The sequence below is a fragment of the Astyanax mexicanus genome, chromosome 15 (assembly GCF_023375975.1).
Source record: "Astyanax mexicanus isolate ESR-SI-001 chromosome 15, AstMex3_surface, whole genome shotgun sequence".
NCBI lineage: Eukaryota > Metazoa > Chordata > Actinopteri > Characiformes > Acestrorhamphidae > Astyanax > Astyanax mexicanus.
The window spans coordinates 18943582-18968479 of NC_064422.1; the positions used below are offsets into that span (position 1 = coordinate 18943582).

The 24898-nt window shown below is 37.6% G+C and overlaps 1 protein-coding gene across 2 annotated transcripts in view; it reads right to left on the minus strand.

Annotated features, from left to right (window-relative positions):
- LOC103041335 (cadherin-10) overlaps positions 1-24898 on the minus strand; it is a 170585-nt gene that overhangs the window by 54478 nt on the left and 91209 nt on the right. For both annotated transcript variants that reach the window (XM_049464732.1, XM_049464733.1), the window contains one exon: positions 15722-16106. In XM_049464732.1, the coding sequence (XP_049320689.1) occupies positions 15722-15937 (216 nt within the window). In that variant the 5' untranslated portion in view covers positions 15938-16106. The remainder of the gene's footprint in view (positions 1-15721; positions 16107-24898) is intronic.

The window sequence follows — 24898 nt, forward strand, 5'->3', positions numbered from 1 at the left end:
AACTGTGATTAAAAACCAGGGTTATTCTACCAAATATTGATTTCTGAACTCTTAAAACTATGAATATAAACTTGTTTTCTATGCATTATTTAAGGTCTGAAAGCTCTGTATCTTCTTTTTTGTTATTTCAGCCATTTCTCATTTTCTGCAAATAAATGCTCTAAATGACGATGTTTTTATTTGGAATTTGGGAGAAATGTTATAGTTTTATAGAATAAAACAACAATGTTCATTTTACTCAAACATAAACCTATAAATAGCAAAATCAGAAAAAAACTGATTCAGAAACTGAAGTGGTCTCTTTACTTTTTTCCAGAAATGTATATGAAACGGACCTTTGCAATTTCTTTTGCTAGCCGGAAGTGCTGTGTACTGTGGAATGTAATGATTTCTATAAAGTATCCAGTGTAAATAGATACATATGTCAAAAAACACTATCCACCAAAACATATTTGTTTTAACTTAAAAGAGCCCATGTTGCCATGTGTTTGAGACACCCTGTAAAATCTGTGTAAAGGTACTTACAGCACTATGACCATCATTTTAATATCTGCTAAAGAGCTTAAGTGACATATACTAAACATCCTGAGAGCATTCCTCTAGGACAGGGCGTGAATCTGTGTTTGTTCATCTCATCTTATTTACAGAATCTAGGTGTGTTAGGTTAGTGCTGGAGATGATGTGTCTGCATACTTTGGTACGCAGACACTTACAATATGCAGATCAGTCAATCAATAATCTTCCAACCATCTGTGTCTTTCCGCTATCAGAGGCACCCTCCTACTGCTGCTGCAGCTCAGCCAATCAGCTCTCCCTCCTGCCCTGCCTCTAAACCCATACATCACCCAAGGCCCCCTTAAACTACTCCTCCCGTTTTTTGTTAGCATTTTTCAAATTTGAGCTGAAAGTGGATTTGGCAGTGGGGTTTAGTGCCCCACACACTCAGCTTGAGTTCTCTTGAATCTCTGACATCACAGATCATCTTCATACTATACTACATACGTCTTCTATATCTTTACTGGGGTGTGGGGCATGACGTGATGTGCAGGTGTGATGGATCACAGTATAAACCAATAGGGTTTGTCGGAATGGTATATGTTCAGTGGCGCAAAAAGGGGGTATGCAGCGTATGCGATGCATAGGGGCGCTGCACTAGAAGGGGTGCCAAATCGATGCCGGAAAATGATTTGTAGTAGGCATTTTCTGTAAGAGCTGTTTGTTCATATAAGATAATACATGAACAAACAGCCTGGCCTGGGCTTCTGGGGCTTTAGCCCCGAATAAATTTCCAGTAGCCCCGAATCATTTCGCTCAGCTCAGCTGTATTATTAGTGAGGATACAGGCAGCTGTCCACTGTGAATAGAAAAAAACCTCTTGACGCGAATCACAGAGCCAGTTCAAGTTCAGAAAGTTCCGCCTTTTAGGAGAAACAGCCAATCAGCTTGCTGGTTTTGCAGAGCGCGGTGGGCTAGTAGGGAAGCACAAGTTTATGTATATGTTTATACTTCTCTACATCCAATCATAATCAGATTCACTCTGTCTGGATGGAGAGATTTACCTGGATAGTATTGTTTTTTCTCTGAACGATGAAGTAGTAGAAGTAAAAAGTAGAAGTAAAAAGTAGAAGTAAAAAAGAAATAATTGCTCCAATAAAATACAGATAACCAACATTTTTACTAAATTAACCTAAAACCAAACAGAAAATCTGTCTGTCCAAACCTGTCCATCACTCATCCACCCTGACCCACAGTGTCAAAATACTGGAATTTATTACCAGTGCTTGTTTTGCCGCATCTGCGTCATGCCAAGGCACTGGAACTAACACAGTTTTGGAATTTGGGCAGACTGGTCACAGCAGCAAAGCGAGACGGTCAGGGCTTCTTCCAGAAGGCTGCTTTTTTTAAAGGTCAGCAAACTGCGTAATTCATGTATCTGCAGCTCAACATTTTCGCCTCAGCCCCCTCTCTCTCTCTCTCTCTCTCTCTGTGGTAAAGGAGAGCTTGCCCTTCTGCACTGTTCAAAAGAGTCCCTGAATTTCTCCTGCACACATTTCAAAACACAGTTATCTCCAATGAAAGAAAAAATAGCAGCAGATTAAATATATAGGAAATTTAATGTAGCTAAACCGTTGCGTAAGTAGAACAATAAATGATGTAACTGTATGCAAATATACGGTGCCAGGAGCCTATGGGAAAGCTGTATGAACCAACAACACTGTAGAAAGAGCACTGACAAATGTAGTTTACTAAAAGTTGGCTGAAATCACATTTACATGTTATTGGCTAGTAGTAAAGTTGGAATTTGAGTGACTTGATTTTTTTTTTATACAGTAATGGCAACTTTTTGCTGTTAACTTACTGTAAAATTTACAATAAAACTTTTACAGTGTAAGTAATAGTATTTTTTATTTAACAATACATGTCATAGACTTTATAATTTGGGGTGCATAGCAGGTAGTTCCAGGTCTTTTGGAGAACTTTTTGCCACAGCTCTACTGCAGATTTTTTACATCTCAAAAAATGTGATTATCATTGAAAAGTTACTTTATTTCAGTAATTCAGTTCAAAATGTGAAACTTGTATATTAACATAGCTGTATTACACACAGAGTGATCTATTTTAAGCATGTATTTATTTTATTGTTGATGATTATGATTTACAGCCAATGAAAATCCGTGTCTTAGAAAATTAGAATATTGTATATATATATATATATATATATATATATATATATATATATATATATATATATATATATATATATATATATATTAATGATGATGTTTTCCTTGATTTTACCAAATTGAAAACCTCTTTTTTGCACCAGGAGTGGCATTAAGTTATCCAAAAGCAGTGTGTAAGACTGGTGGAGGAGAACATACCACGATGCATTAAAACTGTGAGTAAAACTCAGGGTTATTCCACCAAATATTGATTTTGCAATCACAAATTATTTGGTTCGGCCAATTTTTAACAAGAAATTTAATAATATTAGATGACGCAACTAGTTTGCTATAATTTAGAGTACAATTCAATATTTTTTTGTTTAGCTAACTTAAAAATCCCCTGAAGGAGAACAATTTTAAGTTTTGTGTTTTTTACAGTGTAATTTGGGGCACATAGCAGGTAGTTCCAGGTCTTTTGGAGAACTTCTTGCCACAGTTCTTCTGCAGATTTTTTCTGGCGTTCTTATTTGCTTTAGTCTCTGCATGTACTCCCGAACCGACTCGGGTGATGTAGAGATCAGGGCTCTGTGGGGGCCACACCATCTGCTGAAGGACTCTTCTTCGCTCTTCTTTTGTGTTTGCTGGTGATACTTTTTTTAAGAGCTTGGCTGTGTGCTTGGGCTCATTTCCATGTTAAAGAACGGATCTTGGACCAATTGCATGGTCCTGAATGATAAATAAGAATCTGCAGGTACCTCTAAGCATTCATTTTGACCAAATAACTTCACCTCAATTTTCTAAAATGCAGCTGCCAGTGTGCAGAGAACATCCGAAGTGCTTGCTTCTGACTATCGAGAGCAGATACCGGTCCCTGTAGAGCCCTCCAAGCCTTCAGCCGACAGACTGCCTCATCAGACCCAAGCACCTGCTGTCATCGTTCTCGGGCTCTAGGGCTCCAGGGCTCAGTCTGTGTGTTTCTGTATGTTGTTGAGTGGCTGGGCCTTGATTGTACCACAAAAATATGACTTTTTGTTCAGAACTTTTAAAATCCACCACAAGAATCTCTTCTAACCTCTTCTGACAAACGAGGCTTCTCCAGAATGCAGATGTTTGTACCACAGTCCCGGTGGATTCAGTTAGACAGAGAGTGATATACTGTCCATCACATCTTCCTTTCTCACTTTCCATGGCCAACCTCTGCACGTCTGACCTTCAGCCTGGCCCGTTCGTTTGTGCTCCTGCAGAAGAGCTCATACAGCACATCTGGAAACCCGCATGTTGCTCAATTTCTGCCTGGGTGAGGCCGAGCTGATGCAGGATGAGCCACCTCGCCACGCCGCAAAATCTGCTGAAATCTCACCTTTTACATTTGGTTGTTCTGTGACCTGTTCCCTCTCTTCTACATGGCTGTTCAGTTCAATCTGCACAAACAGGTGCATCTCAAAAAATTTGATTATCATTGAAAAGTTATTTTATTTCAGTAATTCAGTTCAAAATGTGAAACTTGCATATTTATACAGCTGTATTGCACACAGAGTGATCTATTTTAAGTGTTTATTTCTTTTATTGTGAATGATTATGGCTTACAGCCAATAAAACCCCCCCAAATAATTATCTCAGAAAATTTGAATATTGTATATACATATATATATATATATATATATATATATATATATATATATATATATATAGCTCTGGAAGAAAATAAAAGAACACTTAATGATGATGTTTTCCTTAATTTTACCAAATTGAAAACCACTAGAATATAATCAAGAGGAACCAGGAGTTATAAAGTTTTCCAAAAGCAGTGTGTAAGACTGGAGGAGAACATGATGCCAAGATGCATGAAAACTGTAAAACCAGGGTTATTCCACCAAATATTGATTTCTGAACTTTTAAAACTTTATGAATATGAACTTGTTTTCTTTGCATTATTATTGAGGTCTGAAAGCTCTGCATCTTTTTTGTTATTTCAGCAATTAAATGCTGAATGCTCTAAATGACAATATTTTTATTTAGAATTTGGGAGAAATGTTGTCTGTAGTTTATAGAATAAAACAACAATGTTCATTTTACTCAAATATATACCTATAAATAGCAAAATCAGAGAAACTGATTCAGAAACTAAAGAGCTCTCTTAATTTTTTTTTTCCAGAGCTGTATATTTATATATAAGACAGTGTGCCAAGTCCTGCTGGAAAATGAAATCTGCACTTTTACAATAATCCATACTACTTTATTAGTAACAAGTATGCTTTTGTACCAAATCATGATTACAATCACCTGTTTGATATCACATATATGTTTATTCATTTTTTTTTGTTAATAATTACTAATTACTAGTCTTAAATATCCTTAATGTGTTAAAATTCAGCAATTGGACAAATGAAATAAAATATCTTGAATTTACCCTGTCTAGAAGTCAAAATTAATTAAAGAAATGCAATGCAAAAAAAAAAAAAAATAGTAGCATTTTCCATATTTTGTAACCAACCTTGTGTGATTTGTGGTAGTTTAAAGTTTCTACATGTTAAATATGTTAACACTTATTCCACAGACCTCTATCTGTTTAAATTATGTATAATAAACAGATGGATTTACTTATTTTAACAGTCTGAAAACCTCCCAAAGTCACAATCACTCCGTGCTCCCTCATTTAAGCACCTCCACACATACTTCACTCTGCTCGGCTGCACCCAGAAAGATAGTCTGGATCACTGACAGATGTTTCCAAAAGATTTCATCAGAGATTTTCTGAAGAGGCTGAGGTTAGTACTGGAAATTCAGCTGGGATTTTTTTTCAATGCCTACAGAAATTTACACCCTTAAAATGCAGCGACAAAAAAATATATACAAACCTTTTGGAAATTTATGTTTTTCTGCATAAATGTATAATAAAATGAGTATAGACAAATATAATGTGCTTAAAATAAAAAAAAGTGATTGTGTTTTAGTTAGAAGAACTAATATTATCAATATTATTATTATCAACTCAATAAAATGAGTTCAGAGAAATTCAACCTGAAAACTTAAAAATACTTGTTGAGCCATTAAAAAAATGTGATTTCAATCAACTTTTACTATACTATACATGTCTCAGTGCTCTTTCTACAGTGTTGTTGGATCATACAGCTTTCCTATAGGCTCCTGGCACTATATATTTGCATATTAGGCGTGTCCTCTCCCTTATTTACCATCTTTGTGTTGTCTGCTCCCCAAAGCTACCTTATCATGGGCATCAAATAGTGTAATATATGTGTTAGTTGCCAGGCCTCAGTGTTGTAGGCTATAAGAACAAGTCACCTTTATTCTCTTATTTATGTATTTTTTTATTTTTTCAATAAACTAAATTCCTTAAGTTCACAATATTTGAAAAAAAGCTTAGTTAATAAAACTATTGTTGTGTGAACAAAACTAATTTTGTTGATTCAAGTTATCATCTAGGTTTGACGCAGTTAAGACGCAGTTAAGTTGAATGAACTTGACATTGTATAAATTTACAACTTTACATGAGCTTTTATTTTGGGCACATTATATTTATTAAAACCCTTGTTTTATAAGAGATCATATCAAATTATATGACACATTTATACAGAAAAACATGAAATAATTAAACAATTTTGGTTGTAAAGCAGATGACATGACTATCACTGATTGGTGGAAACTTTACACTAGACCTCAAGCAGCTTGGACTGTGTGTCTCTCCCCTCTTCCTCCAGACACTGGTTCCTCAATTTCTGAATGAAATGTAAAATTTACTGATGGTCAGTCAGTGATGGTTTGGAGAGACATGTCATCTGCTGGTGTTGATCCACTGTGTTTTATCAAGTTCAAAGTCAGTGCAGTGTTTTCCTAGAAAACCTTTCAGCACCGTATGCTTCCCTATGCTAAAAACCCGGATTTCATTTTTCAGCAGGACTTGACACAATGCCCACTCTGCCAAAGGACTTATATAACGTTCTGATTAAAATAGATCACTCTTTGTTTAATACATCTATAAAATATATGAGTTTCACATTTTGAACTGAATTACCTGAAACTGTTGAAACTGAAACACCTGTCATTTTACATTATGGGAGACATACCAGAGTTCAAAAGAGGACAAATTAGTGCATGTCTTGCTGCCGCATCTGTGACCAAGACAGCAAGTCTTTGTGATGCATCAAGAGCCACGGTATCCAGGGTAATGTCAGCATAACATCAAGAAGGACGAACCACATCCAACAGGATTAACTGTGGACGCAGGAGGAAGCTGTCTGAAAGGGATGTCCGGGATGTTCACAACTTAGCATCTTAGACAGGGTGTAAAAGATCTTTGTCACTCAGATGGTTGCTGAGTGAGAAACAGTAATCATATTCCTGACAGTAGTTCTCTAAAACTGAAATAAGTTGTTCTGAGATGTCTGATTTCTACTTCTCCAACATCTGGGCTCTGACTGCGTCTCACGCTGAATGAACATGTCCTCCGACCGAACCAGCGGAATTTTAAACGTCCATCTCCGCTGCGAAGAGAGAGAGAATAACACTCGCTCTCTGTCTTTCTCTGGATGCCATTCACAGAATAAGAATTCAGCCTGTATTACTGAAGAGTAGAGATCTGACCTCTGACCACAGTGCCTGAGTGGACTGCACTAGTGCACTCAGTGGGCTTCATTGTGCTCCGGCTTGTTCCTTCCTGACAAGGCACCGTGTTTTCATTCTGCCGGAGCTCAGCGTGAGCTCGGGGGGGGCGACACGGAACCTTAAACGCTTTATTATAAATGACATGGACACCCGCCAGCAGCGAGCCAGACAGCAGTCAGCTCCGAACGCCTTTGACGTCTGCTGTGATTGGATCAGACTGACAGAGGAGAGCGTAATGCGGCACAGTGTACCGTGCTATTCTAAAGTAAAACTTCAAAGTCAATTATCCGCACTCGAGTTCACGCTCGGCCGGTGTCGGCTGGGCCGCTGCTCTTCAACATCTGCATGATGCTGAAAACAGGACTCTTCTGGGTAACGACTGGATCTACTTTTGTTCTTGTGTGGCAAGATAAGGAAGCTGCAGAAAGCTGAAGAGAGACTTTGGTCTGTTTAGATCAGAGACTGTAAAAAAGATGGACGCCGTGTCGCCGTTCCCATTCATTCAGTGAAAATGAAGCAAAAATCTTCCACCATGTTGGCGATCCTGATACCAGAGTCTGCGCAGTAGAGACCAGAGGAGGGAGAAAGACTGTGGAGAGACAGCCTACTCATTTAAATAACCCCGCCCCTGAGGGCTGCCTCGAGGTCACAGGCTGCAGAGCGGGGCGGAGCGGAGCTGACTGTCTGTTATTGGTCCCGCCCATAACCAGCCCTTTTACAATAACCACACCTTTTTTGAATAGAGCTGAATAACGTTTTGAAAAACGAATTCTGTGTGGATCAAATATATAAAAATTGTACAATATAAGCAGAGGTTACACTAGCTGTTACATTTAAATAATGGATGTAAAATTACAGTATATTTAAAAAAAAAAAAACGTGATTGAAAGTTGTCTGTTTTGCTATTGAACCCTATGGGGATGGGTGGGGTAACACAGCTTTCTGAAATCGAACAGCAGGGGGCACCCGACCTGTGGTGGCTTCACTTTTGAGAGACGATGCTCTGCCCAGCTATACACAGTCTATGGTTCAGAAATTGATCGACATCAACAAAATAAAACCACTGTGAAATAAAGAGCAGGAATGCCTGGCCAAACCTTACAAATCCTAAACAGCAATAGAAAATCAATGCAACAGTTTGCAATAGACTTTGAGTTGTGTTGACTTTTTGTAGATTTAAACTGATCCAAAAAAGTATTTTAAGTATGGTGAATTAGTTTTTGAGTTTTAGTAAACTTATTTTTTATCTTACAACAGGGAATTTATTGTATTGCAATATTAATTATTGGCTAAAGGTCATCGGAATTACTTTTTAGAGTGTACTGTCTCACATAACATTAGTAAACTTAATTATATTATTATTTCATAATATCCTAATGATTTAAATCATGCACAGTCACTGTGTATTATGCAAATATACTGTGTCAAAAACCAATGGCAACAGTTTATTAAACTCTTTTTAAATGTTTATGTGGCTACACATGTTCAGCTAGTGGAGTAATATTTGGAAAAATATTCCGTTATATTTGACATAAAACAGACTTAATTTATTTGAGTTTAAACTCATCATGGGTTTACAGTGTAGGGAATATGACACTAATAATTAAATGACTCAAAAAGTTATTTCTGCTTAAAGTGTAATTGGTCACTTGATTAAGTAGCAAAACACAACATGCCTTTTCCAATCACTAAAAACGATGCTTGTTCTTACAGTCTATAACACTGGGGCTAGATCATAACATGCGATGCATAAGTTTATGTAACATAGCCTGGGGATAATCAATACACACTGATAGTGAGAGCCAGAAATTGGTGACCACACCCAATATGCAAATGCACACACTTTTCCCTCCATAATGTTATGAAGTTTATTTGACTAATAGTACTTCATGAAATAGAAGAACTTATATAATAGTAGTACACAGAATACAAATATGTTAAAATAATAATGTCACTACTATGGACATAAAACCGGCAAATAATACATATTTATTTCATTTATTTATTTATTGAATCTTTATATTTGAGTGCATTACATAAATATAATTTTTTTTTCCGAAAGGCTTATGGTAAAACTACCTCTTTGTGAACAAACAATGTACAACGAACTACATATTCTCTATTCATTTAAAACATTAATTCACTGCTAGAATTTTCTATAAAATTACATTAATTTCTTACATTGGAGTATGTAACAACTCTTCTCAAGGGTTCTCCCAATGTTCTTTGACCAATACTTTACTGTTTCTACACCCAAAAAACCCTTTGAGTGCTTCTACAGTTCTCTGTCTGTTAGAGGGCTCTTCTTTCTGCAGGTGGAAAAACTTTTGTAGATTATTCTATATAAAAAAAAAAAAAAATTGTTTTTATGACTCAAAGAGCTCTTTCTCTTTAGAGTGAAGATAATTATTAGAGTAATTAGTAGATCACAATATATGGCTTAGCCAATCTTAGCTTTTACCATCAGCATCACTACATTCATTTAGTCCTTGAAGTTTTTAGCTTCGGATAAAAAGCAGATAAACAACATTACCGTCTTTGTTTTCTGCTGCTTTTAAAAGCAAAGCACCCTGAGCAATAAATAGTGGCCAAAAACAAGCCTCCGGTTGCCAGCTTGGCTGTAAAAAAGTGGCATTAAAGTCAGCATTAAATTGATAGTCGGCGCACTCCCGAACTACAGGTTAATTAAACGCAGAAATAATCATTAGTTTCAGCTCCTTTTTAAAGCTTTTTTTCAACTGGTTTTCCCCTCACAAGAGGCTCATCTACGCCTAAGTTCAGAATCCAAAATATGCTGCACCACACATCAACACTAATAAAAGCAGTATTATACCACAGTTGTTTCCAAACCTGCAATGTGACTGGCTGAGAGGCGTTCTATGAGGGCCGTTATCAGCCGGTAATGCACTGTAACCGAAGCTCTCCATGTATTACTCCGCCACGTACAGTATAGGTAACCTAGCAACGACGCAGCGCTTACAAGCCAAACAGCACAGCTACAAACAGAGCAGCAATGGAACTATTTTAACTTGCAGACTTTTTATAACCAAACAGATTGTACTTTCTCTTCCTCTTTGACTCAAAATATTTCAATGAACAGAAATAATGGAAATGTGGTAGAATCTCAATAATACACTCGAGGTTGGTGCTATAACGTGTAATATTGGCACTGCTGTAATATTGCTCAAGTTTTTGCTTAAGTATTATACAGTTTAATAGTACTTCTATCTCTTAAATCTTATTAAATCAAGTACTGTCCAACTTGTGTTTGGTCATGTTTCCATTAACAATGATATAACCTGGTACATATAACATGGGATATACAGAACCAGTCAAAGATCAATCATCATAGATTAATACTAAAGTCCTACAAACTATAAAACAAAACATATAGAATTAAAAAGTGATACAAAAGTGTTAAAAAGTGTTAAACAAGCCAGAATATGTTTTATATTTTAGATTCTGCAAAAGTAGCATCTCTTGCTTAGATGACAGCTTTGCACGTCTTGGCTGGATGGGCAAACATCTAGTTCTAGTGTGTGCTAACTCAACATCTCTATGTGAAATGTAACTATAACAAGTCAAAAGCAACAAAACACTCCTGTCCAAACGTGTAAGAACAGAGATACTAGATAGGAGAAATTAGGCTGCGCACATATATTGTAGCAGCTAAAGCAGGGCAGCCCGAGTGCAGGACAAGCTCCACTTCTATCCAACAGGGGGTTTTCACACAGCGTTCTCTTTAAATAAACCAAACTCCATTCTGTTAAAGTCAACCTGAGACACAGGTCAGCTGTACCTGCCAGTGTAACACTGAATTATGGGTTTTGTTATTTAAGTCTTATATACTTTATATGTAATCTTGATTCCAGCCACAGCAGTAGCAGCAGACGCCTCGTCTGTTCGGATATATCTCACACACATTTTACTAAATATAATCTAAATATATAATCAAGAGGAAGATGGAGATGGATGATCACAAACCATTAAAACAAGCTGAACCAGGAGTGGCAAAAAGTTATCCAAAAGCAGTGTGTAAGACTGGTGGAGGAGAACATGCCAAAATGCATGAAAACTGTGATTAAAAACAGGGTTATTCCACCAAATATTGATTTCTGAACTCTTAAAACTTTATGAATATGAACTTGCTTTCTTTACATTATTTGAGGGTCTGAAAGCTCTGCATCTTTTTTTTGTTATTTCAGCCATTTCTCATTTTCTGCAAAATAAATGATTTTTTATTTTTTAAATTTTTATTTGGAATTTGGGAGAAATGTTGTCTGTAGTTTATAAAATAAAACAACAATGTTAATTTTACTCAGCCATATAGAGATATAAATAGCAAAATCAGAGAAACTGGTTCAGAAACTGAAGTGGTCTCTTCATCTTTTCCAGAGCTGTATATTGTTTATCGCTATTCTGCAACAAAATATAAAGAATGTATTATTTTTTATCCATATCGCCAAGACCTAAGTGAACTTTACATTCACTCCCAAAAGAGTGTTACTATAAATCTGAGATTGAGAACGGTCCAAGTTCAATGTTGAGATTAATATCTTTTATTACATTTAATTTGTAGCCAAACTATTATTCAGTACTCTCTCCTGATCTGAGTGGAAACCTCGCCGAAATTTAAAAGAAATGTGCTATATAAGAAAAAAAAAAGAGAGTCATAGAGGAAGAAGCCTGAGTTCCAGAATTAATGTTTCATTCATCAACTGGAAAGTTTCTCAAAGGTCATCACTCTAAAGTAGACAGACCTACACGGAGCGAGAACAGCAAGAGACTCTTATTTCTGATTCACTGCGGCGTCCAGCCGGACAGAAGACAGTGAAATTTTTTATGAAGAGGAATCACATCAAGCACCAACATTATTGCTACTCTACATCAAAGCCCGTGTCAGGAACAGCCAGTTCACAGAGTGAAAAGGTGATTAAACCTTTTTACTATCGTTTGCCAACTGAAGAGTCAGCAGCACTGCTTCAGTTATTAAAAAAAAGAAATGAGCCGTTCAGATCCCTCAGAGCTGCCAGCCCCCCCCAGCGCAGCCCCTCTGTGAGCGATGCTTCCGGCTGGAGGAAACGTCTGACCACAGTGCTTAAACTTGCTTTTACAATCTTCTGACCAGTGTTTTAACTCTGATCTTCAACCCAAAGAGTGTGGTCTGTGTGCAAAATGCCTATCTGGATCACACGTAGTGCACGGGGCACCAATAAATCATCAGAATAATAATAATCATCATCATAATCAGTGACATCGCATGGCCTGGGTTTCTGGGGCCCTGAACCTATTGTAACAAACCCTAAATGAAATGTTTCACGGTATATCACAGTATTTTTATTATTATTATTATTATTATTATTATTATTATTATTATTATTATTATTTATAGTTTTTTGCATGACTTGGCTGTTATATTGTAACTTACTCTACTTTTAGGAGTATATACAGGGGTTGGACAATGAAACTGAAACACCTGGTTTTAGACCACAATAGGTCTTGTGGAAACAGGAGAGTTGAGGTGCACACTGAATTTTGGTTTCAAGTTTTTTTGGATAAAATCAAGGTTAGCACCAGAACATCCCTTTCAGACAGCTTTCTCTTACAGCGTCCACAGTTAATCCTGTTGGATGTGGTTCGTCCTTCCTGCTGGTTTTTGCTGACATTACCCTGGATACCGTGGCTCTTGATACATCACAAAGACTTAATGTCTTGGTCACCAGCAAGACGTGCACCGACAATCCTCTTTTGTCCTCTTTTGAACTCTGGTACCTCACCCATAATGTTGTGTGCATTGCAATATTTTGAGCAAAACTGTGCTCTTACCCTGCTAATTGAACCTTCACACTCTGCTCTTACTGCTGCAATGTGCAATTAATGAAGATTGGCCACCAGGCTGCTCCAATTTAGCCATGAATCCTCCCACACCAAAATGACAGGTGTTTCACTTTCATTGTCCAACCCCTGTATATATAGATATAGGTCAAACACCAAGGATTTAAATTAAGGCTTTGATTAGTATTGGGTTCACTTTGTCCCAATATATAAAAAAATCAGACTTTATTAGCAGAAAAACAGCTGAAGTATGTAAACAATAGAGCTGAGAAAAAGAGATATGCCAACAATTTCTACACGGCTTCCTTTACAAAACTTACTATTTTTTTAAATAGTTCCTAAACACTAAAAACAGACCTAAAATACTCAATATATATATTTTTTTTTTAAAAGAGATAATTCTCAAAAGCTCTATTGAACAAAAAAAAAAACACAAGTTCAATACTGTGCTGTAGATGAGGACCCGGTGCTCACTTGCTCTTTTTATTTACCCTTACAAAGGGCACTTGGATTCCACCCGATACGGAACCTCCCACTCCACCGCACAGTTACACAGTTACCTTGACGATGAGCACTTCAATAAACATGAACAAAATTATCACGGTGCACAAAAGTAAGAATAACCATATAAACAAACCTTAGAATATTCAGGGAACACATTAAAACGACTTTAAACAAAACTTTTAACTTTTAACTTTAAACGACTTTAAAAAAATAAAATAAATAATAATAATAATAATAAAAAATAAAATAAATAAATAAAAATAAAGTATTAATTGTCCTCCGAAGAGGGGGGGTGGTGGTTGGGCCAAAAAAAAAAAAAAAAACGACTTTAAACACGAATAGTTATGTAAACACACAGAAAAACACGTTTTCTCCCTAAAAGAGCTAACTCCCATAATACCTTGCACCCACCAATCACCGACGCCACAATATTAATTGAAATATGTTATTACTGAGGCATTACAGTATTAAAATCAGCCACAATTCCCTTCTTTTTCCAGTTAGCAAATAAATTAAACTCAGTGTGCATTAAAATTATCCTTCAAAACTACAGTATTATTATACATAAAAGAGCTATAGTTACTGCTCTTAAAGTTTATTTCACCTTGTATCCAGAGTTTTAGTTTATTTTTTAAATACAAATTTTGGGGAAATCACTAGAAAGTGCTCAGTGTCCTCATGCTATTAGCATAGCTGCCATTTAGCTATTTTTGATGTTTTTTGCTAACTCTATGTTACAGACTCAATTCCTGCTACTCAAAACATAAAAATGTAAAATATAAAATTAAAACAAAATCATATGATATATTTGGCTATTTTTATGGAGGGGAAAAGGGGTAAAACCTTTGTTTTAAGAACTGGGACAACCCATCAAGCACCTGATACAGATATAGCTAAGTTATAGCAGTGGAGCGCTAAAGTTCAGCAACTTAGCTTTAGCTTCAGAAAGGTGGCAGGTTGTGCAGCAATTTATAAATATACATTATTATTTAGTATTATTGTCCATTCTGTACTTCCTCTGTAATGGGGAGCTGAAACTAACTTTTATTCACTTTTATTTACTTTTTTTTTTTTACTTCCACCTTTAATGCTGCAGCCTCTGCTATATGTTGCAGCATTTAAGGTGGAACGGGAAAGTTAGTGAGCTAGCTAGCTCATGAGATCAACCACTAGTGATTTTTTACCACTAGTGATGTTATGAGGAAAATGTAACACATAAAACATTCAAACAACAAATTAGACTATGGTAATACAGTGTTTATCTTCATTTTAACTAGGAAAATAGCTTCTCAAATTTGCCACTGATTACCTTACCCCTCTGTTTTGAGCGTGCCTCTGAAAAATCTCTGTTTGAAGGGTAGCTCCAACACTTCCCCTAACCTACCCCTCCAGCCTAACAAGAATAGAGACACCCTACCCCTAGAAGTGCACAAGCAATATAGAGGGGTAGAAATGGAATGGAGCCTACACACCAATCAGATACTGTATATACAGCTCTGGAAAAAAATAAGACACCACTTAAAAATTATGATTTTTTTTTTTTTTACCAATTAAAAAAAAAACTGCTTGCATTTTTGCACCAGGAGTGGCATCAATAAGTTATCCAAAAGCAGTGTGCAAGACTGGTGGAGGAGAACATGCCAAGGTGCATGAAAACATAAAAACTGTGATTAAAATCCAGGGTTATTCCACCAAATATTGATTTCTGAACTCTTAAACCTTTATGAATATGAACTTTTTTTCTTTGCATAATTTGAGGTCTAAAAGTTCTGCATCTTGTTTGTTCTTTCAGGCATTTCTCATTGCACTTTTCATGCAAATAAATGCTCTAAATGACAATATTTTTATTTGGAATTTTGGGAGAAATGTTCCGTAGTTTATAGAATAAAACAACAATATCTTTGAATAGCAAAATCAGAGAAACTGATTCAGAAACTAAAGTGGTCTCTTAATTTTTTCCGGAGCTGTATTTCACCAAAAAACAAGCACAATCCACAGCAGTATATGTTATGCTGGTAAGTTGGTAAGCATTGTATCATCTCCAAGTAACACAATAAAAACAACAAAAGAAAGTAAGAAAAGAGCCGGCGTACCTTCCCCACGTACTGACTGTCATTTCCTGTGTACTCCTCCAGCAGAAAGAACTGGTTCCACATCCATCCTCGTTTGGAGCGTCTGAGCGAAAGCCCACCCGCAGTCATTCCCGTGTGCTCCCATCCCGTTCTCCTCAGACCCCCCGTAGTCCTCAGAGCACCTCGGACTTCGCACCAGAAACAGAGCCACATCAATACCAGCAGTGGAGTTCTCATTCTGTACGGCGCTCCAGCTCAAATAAATAAACCTGCTTCAGTAATCCACAACCCGGCACCGAGCTGCACCGGCGGCACAAACAAGAGCCAAGTCCCACAGACAGCGCTTGCCCAGCCTTCCGGAGGAGCACTCACTCATCCATTAGCTCCACACTTCTCCAGATGTCATCTAGGAAAGAGAGAAAAAAATAAGTATAATCCTTTATTATTTATCTAATTAGAAACATCTGCCGAACCTTTACACCGCTTTAAAAAAACAGCAAAAGTTGAGTTATTATGGTCACCATGCTGCACCGTTTATATGCTATGATATGATGCAATGCTTCATTGCACAGTTACACAATAACAGCATTTCATTTAGTCAAAATATACAGTGGTGTGAAAAAGTGTTTGCCCCTTCCTGATTACCTGTTTTTTGCATGTTTGTCACACTTAAATGTTTTGGAACATTAAACCAATTTAAATATTAGTCAAAGACAACACAGGTAAACACAAAATGCTGTTTTCAAATGACAATCCAAACCTACATGTCCCTGTGTGAAAAAGTGATTGCCCCCTAAACCTAACAGCTGGTCGGACCACCCTTAGAAGCAACAACTGCAACCAAGCGTTTGCGATGAGTCTTTTACAGCGTTGTGGAGAAATGTTTGCTCCACTCATCTTTACAGAATTGTTGTAATTCTGCCACATTGGAGGGTTTTCAAGCATGAACTGCCTTTTTAAGGTCATGCCACAGCATCTCAATTGGGTTCAGGTCAGGATTTGACAAGGCCGCTCCAAAGTCTTCATTTTGTTTTTCTTCAGTCCTTCAGAGGTGGACTTGCTGGTGTGTTTTGGTTCATTGTCCTGCTACAAAACCCAAGTTCGTTTCAGCTTGAGATCACGAACAGGTGGTCTGACATTTTCCTTTAAGATTTTGGTAGACAGCTAAATTCATAGTTCCATGTATGACAGCAAGTCTTCCAGGTCCTGACGCAGCAAAACAGCCCCAGACCATCCCACCACCACCATGTTTTACTGTTGGTATAATGCTCTTTTTCTTTTTTTTTGGAATGCAGTGTTTCTTTTACACCAGGTGTACTGGGACACACACCTTCCAAAGAGTTCAACTTTTGTCTCATCGGTCCACAGAATGTTTTCCCAAAAGTCTTGGGGATCATCAAGATGTGTTCTGGAAAAATTGAGGCGAGCTTTAATGTTTTTCTTTTCTCAGCAGTGGTTTTCGTCTAGGAACTCTGCCATGTAGGCCATTTTCACCCAGTCTCTTTCTGATGGTGGAGGCAAGAACACTGATCTTAACTGAGGCAAGTGAGGCCTGAAGTTCTTTGGATGTTGTTGTGGGGTCTTTTGTGACCTCTTGGATGAGTCATCGCTGCACTCTTGGGGTAAATTTGGGCGGCCGGCCACTCCTGGGAAGGTTCACCACTGTTCCATGTCGTCGTCATTTGTGGACAATGGCTCTCACTGTGGTTCGCTGGAGTCCCAAAGCTTTGGAAATGGCTTTATAACCCTTTCCAGACTGATGGATCTCACTTTTCTTCCCTCAATTGTTCCTGAATTTTTTCTTTTGGATCTCGGCATGATGTGTAGCTTTTAAGGATCTTTTGTTGGACTTCACTTTGTCAAGCAGGTTCTATTTAAATGATCTCTTGATCAAGAAAAGGTGTGGCAATAATCAGGCCTGGGTGTGGCTAGAGACTCAGGTGTACTCAGGTGTCAGAAATCAGTGACGGTATGTTGTAACAAGGGGGCAATCACTTTTTCACACAGGGCCGTGTAGGTTTGGATTTTTTTTCTCCCTTAATAATAAACACCTTCATTTAAAAATAGCATTTTGTGTTTACCTGTGTTGTTTTTGAATAATATTTAAATTGGTTTGATGTTCCAAAACATTTAAGTGTGAGAAACATGCAAAAAATCAGAAAATCAGGACGGGGGCAAACACTTTTTCACACCACTGTATATTACACATTTTTATAAGTAGTTTTATAAGTAGATCTTAATGATTATGATGTCCATCTCGTATTCCCATAGCAACATTCTCTGTAAATTTTGTATATTTTTAGACAGATATTTTGACGGATAGATTCACCATGAAGATTGTTACCATGCCACCATGAACAAAAAAAAAACATCTTTTCTAATTTTATTTATGTGTTACTGGAATAAAACCATAAGAAGTTAATTCTTTTTTCAGTAAGAAAAAAAATCTTTTGAAAAAAATCTTCGAAAAATCACAAAACCGTTTTAACATCCCTAGTGAACAAAAGTAGATTAAAGTACAGTGCACTAAAGTGTATTTGTAGTCACACTATTAATCAGTATACAGTGGGGAGAACAAGTATTTGATACACTGCTGATTTTTCAGGTTTTCCCACTTGCAAAGCATGTGGAAGACTGTAATTTTTATCATAGGTACTCTTCAACTGTGAGTGATGGAATCTAAAACAAAAATCCAGAAAAATACATTGTATGATTTTTAAATAATTAATTTCCATTTTATTGTGGGAAGTAAGTATTTGATCATCTATCAACCAGTAAGAATTTTGGCTCTCACAGACATGTTACTTCTTCTTTAAGAAGCCCTCCTGTTCTCCACTCATTACCTGTATTAACTGCACCTGTTTGAACTCGTTACCTGTATAAAAGACACCTGTCCACACACTCAATCAGTCAGACTCCAGCATCTCCACAATGCCCAAGACCAGAGAGCTGTGTAAAGACATCAGGGATAAAATTGTAGACCTGCACAAGGCTGGGATGGGCTACAGGACAATAGGCAAGCAGCTTGGTGAGAAGGCAACAACTGTTGGTGCAATTATTAGAAAATGGAAGAAATGCAAAATAACGGATAATCTCCCTCGGTCTGGGGCGCCATGCAAGATCTCACCTCGTGGAGCATCAATGATCTTGAGGAAGGTGAGGAATGAGCCCAGAATTACACGGCAGGACCTGGTCAATGACCTGAATAGAGCTGGGACCACAGTCTCAAAGAAAACAATCAGTAACACTCTACGCCGTCAAGGATTAAAATCCTGCAGTGCACGCAAGGTGCCCTTCCTCAAGCCAACGCATGTCAAAGCACGTCTGAAGTTTGCAAATGACCATCTGAATGATCCAGAGGAGGAATGGGAGAAGGTCATGTGGTCTGATGAGACAAAAATAGAACTTTTTGGTTTAAACTCCACTCGTCATGTTTGGAGGAAGAAGAATGATGAGTACAACCCCAAGAACACCATCCCAACCGTGAAGCATGGCGGTGGAAACATCATTCTTTGGGAATGCTTTTCTGCAAAGGGGACAGGACGACTGCACCGTATTGTGGGAAGGATGGATGGGGCCATGTATCGTGAGATTTTGGCCAACAACCTCCTTCCCTCAGTAAGAGCACTGAAGATGGGTCGTGGCTGGGTCTTCCAGCATGATAACGACCCAAAACACACAGCCAGGGCAACTAAAGAGTGGCTCCGTAGGAAACATCTTAAGGTCCTGGAGTGGCCTAGCCAGTCTCCAGACCTGAATCCAATAGAAAATCTTTGGAGGGAGCTTAAAGTCCGTGTGGCCCAGCGACAGCCACGAAACCTGAAGGCTCTGGAGGAGATCTGTATGGAGGAGTGGGCCAAAATCCCTGATGCAGTGTGTGCAAACCTTGTCAAGAACTACAGGAAACGTCTCATCTCTGTAATTGCAAACAAAGGTTTCTGTACCAAATATTAAGTTTCTTTTTCTGGTGTATCAAATACTTATTTCCCACAATAAAATGGAAATTAATTATTTAAAAATCATACAATGTATTTTTCTGGATTTTTGTTTTAGATTCCATCACTCACAGTTGAAGAGTACCTATGATAAAAATTACAGTCTTCCACATGCTTTGCAAGTGGGAAAACCTGAAAAATCAGCAGTGTATCAAATTCTTGTTCTCCCCACTGTATTTAAAGAGAGTTTTTGTACTTATTATTATACTTTAATGGACAACCATTAACCATTTAACCCATTTAACTTGGGTTAAATAATATATTGATTGAATTTAAATCAAAATGTTAGATTCTAACTAAATCATAAATATAAGTTGAAAAAAAAAACAAATTAGAGCAATTTTTTAGGTTGGTCCAAAGTATCTTTTTTTCAGTGTATGAGCTGAAAGGTTAAAACATTATTATTATTCATATAAATTTACTGCACGCTTCCACTGTGGCCAGCAAAAGTTACATAATGGAGAAATTGCTCATTTCCAAAAGTAAATATGCAGCAAAATATGATTAATTCCACTTCATGTTTAAAAGCAACTCCACCAGCACCAAAAATGCAGCGGAGGGTTTCTCCTGCTGGAAGCCGTATCTGTTTCAGCTGCTGAAGGGCCTGGCAGTAAGCTGATGAGTTTAATCATGTGTGAAAGTGCAGGGAAAACACTGCTGTACTGTAGTCCTCTAGGAGTGGAATTAGAGAATAATCTTATGTCTTCTGATTACAGGGGTCATCCTACAGGGCTTTGCTCTCAGTGTGCTCTCTCTGAACTCTGTGTGCGCCGGTTACATCACACATCACGAAGAGTTCCAGAAAAAAATGAACTTATTCCACTGGAACAGAGGGATTCCACTACACTGTAAAAAAGTTTCTTGAAAAATTACAGTAAGTTAATGACAAAAAGTTGTATTATAGTTATTCACTGTGGCTAAAGATATAAAATATAAAAGCATATTACTGTATTATAAGAATAGCAAATTACTGTACAGAATAATAACTGTAATAATATGTATTACATCATTTTGTTAGAGTATTTAAAGGAACAATCAGTAACAAATGTGAGTGATTGTGTGAAATGGCTACAGGAGTTCAATTTCCAAACACAGAAAAAAAAGAAAAAACATTTGCGACTACAAAGTCTTACACTGTGGCTAAAAAGTAAATATATACATTTCAGTGTCCAAAATGCTCGTCTCTACTATGCTTTGTGTGCGTTGTGGTTAGAAAATGACCAAACTATGGTTAGGAAACCTCCCTGAAGCTCAGTGATTACCTGTTTGCATGCTGTTGCATGCTGTTGTCTATACCTGAAAAGTCTGAGTGTGGAAATGGCAATGGGGGAATAGTAACAGGCAGGTTCAGAGGCTAAAAGCCACACAGAGTTCCGCGAAAAACCTTAAAATGTATTAATGTACATATAAAACATTTAGGGGAGAGTGTACTAATTCAAAAAGTTGGAAGATTAAGGAAAATTACTTTTTTAAAAGAGTTTTAAAGGAGTTAAAAGAGTGTGGACAACCTGGAGATTCTGCCATGGCCCTCAAAGAACAGAAAAGAGCAGTGCTGCGGCAACACAGCCCGGTAACCTCACATAACTAGAGGTCTTCTGCAGGAAGGATTGGTGAAAATGTTCAAAGGAAGTAAATTAAAGACTCTTAGCTGCAACAAAAAGCCTTCACAAGCCATGAAACTCAACGAAATACAGTGTTACTAAGTACTAAGACCATAAGACCATTGGGTGCCCAACATTTAGCTTTGGCTTCTTCTCCTTTTCGCTACTATAACCCAGCAGTGTTAATAGCAGTCACACTGCATTAGGACTGGAGGAAAACACTCTCTGTGGGGGTATATCTCTGCAGTAGGGTTAGGCACTTTGATCCACGGCAAAGGAACTGACCCCATGAGCCGTCTGCTCAAATCTCGTACACCATGACCCGAGATCACGTCCTCCTCAACAAAGCAGAAACCTCATTAGTGAACCAGGCCAGGGCCGCTTACAGTTGAAAGCATGACGATATGCATGGTTTGCAATACAAATTACAGGGTGAAAAACACATCAGCGCAGCTCCCGAGAGCCCCTCCCATGCAGGCGTAGTCCTATTACTTCTGACAGACACATACTGTATTCTTCTAAAAGCAACAACTCTACTGACTCTACAGAGAGGGAACGGTTTCACGAATAATTGTAATATAGTGTTAAAAAAAAAAATCATACTTGTGAATCAAGAATAAAGTGTTCTATTCCTCTAGCGATCTCCTAGCTCTAGACACCATTGCCCAGAATGCACCACACACTGACTGAATCACTCATTCACTCCCTCACATGACTGATCACATCACCAAAGTATTGATTTCACCTGTTCTCTTCACTATATATACACCCCTGCACTCACTCACTGCCGAGTATTAAACTGGTTCAGTCATTACATAGCGTATATTCATTTCTTACCCATGTTTTTTTATTCAATGTATGACCATTTTTAAAAACCTGATACTGCCTAGACCTGGACTATCTCACTCTCCCTGGCAAGCTTTTTATATTGGTTTTATCATTTTCAAATAAAGCCTCATTTTATTGGCACTGGCCTGGCCTCGAATAATTATGTGGTTTGTTAAGTAATTAATCAATCAGCACAACAGACTATTTTCTGCCAAGCCAAAAAATACCCACCAACATCCCTAAACAAGTCTCTTCTAGTCAGTCTCTTTCCTTTATTGTTGTAAAAATATTTTAAGAATCTACTTCTAATCTTCTATTTTAAAGAATGATATAAATTGAACAGCTGAGAACAGCTTTCTGGACCCGGACTACCCACCTCTATGTGTTTACATAGGATCTCCGGTGGATTTCATTTTTGTTTTACAGAGACTCTAAGACAAGGTCAGTGGCTGAACTGCACTTAACACTTAGCAGGGCATCATTACACATGTGGTAAAGTAACAGATTACATTGCAAAGACTGTTATTAGTGTAAAAAAAAAAATTATTTTAAAACATTTCTAACTGTTGTCTGTTAGCCAATCGGAGGTTATATCTACTCCTCCACCGGACTAAAGCACCATTATACCAGATCACCGGAGCACTTGGCTCACATGGCATTCATTCATAATAGAGACCACAACTAGACATTTTAAAATGAATAGAAAGACGAAGAAATGACAGCTTTAAGAAAGAAAGAAAAAAACACAAAGCTAAACTAACCTAAATAAACAAAGGTTAAAATAAAAAAACAATGCCTACGGGAAGTCTTGGCATACAGTACCAAACAGGCTTCTGCTTGTAAGCCAGCTTAGAAATTTTGTTACAATGCAGAGCCTTTTACACTAAGACTAAGTTTAAAGAATAGATGCAGCTTTAACAGGAGGATACTGTATTCATTACAAAGGCTAAAATGTGTCGTATTATTACTAACAAGACATGCTGAGACTTTGGTGTGAACAGAAATCTACTAATAGTCTTTAGGTAATGTGAACGTTTCTCATTTTCAGCAAATAAATGCTGTAAATGACAATGTTTTTATTTGCAATTGGGAGAAATGTTGATTGTAGTTCATAGAAAAAAACAACAATGTTCATTTTACTCAAACACATACCTATAAATAGCTAAATCAGAGAAACTGATTCAGAAACTGAAGTGGTCTCTTAATTTCTTCCAGAGCCATATACATACAGGAGTTGGACAATAAAACTGAAACACCTGGTTTTAGACCACAATAATTAGTTGTCCTGACGGACAGTTCTGGTGGAAACAGGAGAGTTGAGGTGCACATTGAATTCTGTAGTGATTTGAGCAGCCGTGGTTTTATGTTTTTTGGATCCAATCCAGGTTAGCACCCGAACTTCCTTTTGCGTCCACAGTTAATCCTGTTGGATGTGGCTCGTCCTTCTTGGTGGTATGCTGACATTACCCTGGATGCTGTAGCTCTGGATGCATCACAAAGACTTGCTATCTTGGTCACAGATGCACCAGCAAGACGTGCACCAACAATTGCAACAACAACTCTGGTATATCACCCATAATGTTGTGTGCATTGCAATAGTTTGAGCAGAACTGTGCTCTTACCCTGATAATTGAACCTTCACACTCTGCTCTTACTGGTGCAATGTGCAATTAATGAAGATTGGCCACCAGGCTCATTGTCCAACCCTCCTACATATTTCTTCTAATTTTTTTGTTTGACATCTCTGACTGTATTTTTATATATATATATATATATATATATACATATATATAGTATATACCGTCCTGTTGCTGTCAGTTTTTGAAGCATTTCACTGCCACTTGTACTGTGTATGACTACGCAAGTGACAAATAAACTTAGGTTTGGTTTCGTTTGAAAATCAGCCTACAGATGGTGAGCAGTAAAGCAGGCTTTGTTTTCCTATGGAGAGAGTGGGCTGCTCAACCTAGAGGCGGCGGAAGCTTGGACACCGCATGGTGTCTCGGTGACATGGAAGACAAACTCATCCTCACAATTACGCAATGCCTCAGCTATCTAATCCACACATCATTATAAATATACCTTTTTTTTTTAGAGATGTATGATGAGGGTAAGTTTTATGTACCATTTCTATTGGTATATGTATTACATTTTAATTCATTTAGCGAAGAAAGATTTATGCACCAGTCAGTATAGGCGAGCAGTCAACCACACACAGCACAGCTTAGTTTAGGACATGTCATTGTGTCTTTGCTATCAGAACCACAGGAAAAGTATTTGATTGGGTCAAAATGGCGTAACATGGAATAAACCAAGAGCCAGGTGCGCTCTGACTTCCCATTCTCTTCTGTTTAAGAGCTGCAATGGATGCTGTTTAAGAGCTGCAAGACAGCAATGGATGTCGGACTGTTGACGTCTGTCTAGGTTGTATTCAGTCAGTGGTGCACCTGTGATTGCCGTTGCCAAGATAGCAATACGCCAGAATTTTATGCCAGAACAACCTCATTTTCTGACCATAATGCCCATCAGGGTAGATATATTTACAAGCACAGTTTCGATTTTTAATTGTCACAGGCAGAAGCCCTGCGCAGGGCGTAAGATACGACCACTCAGTGTTAAAACATTGACAGACTTGGTGATGTTCCTTTACAGTTTTAACTCAGAAGCTCTCATCTCATCATATTGTTTTGCTCCCAGCATGCTTTGCCACTACACAAACTCTTCATCAGGGGTTATTGTTCAGGTAAATGGGACTTAGTTGTGATGGTTCCGCA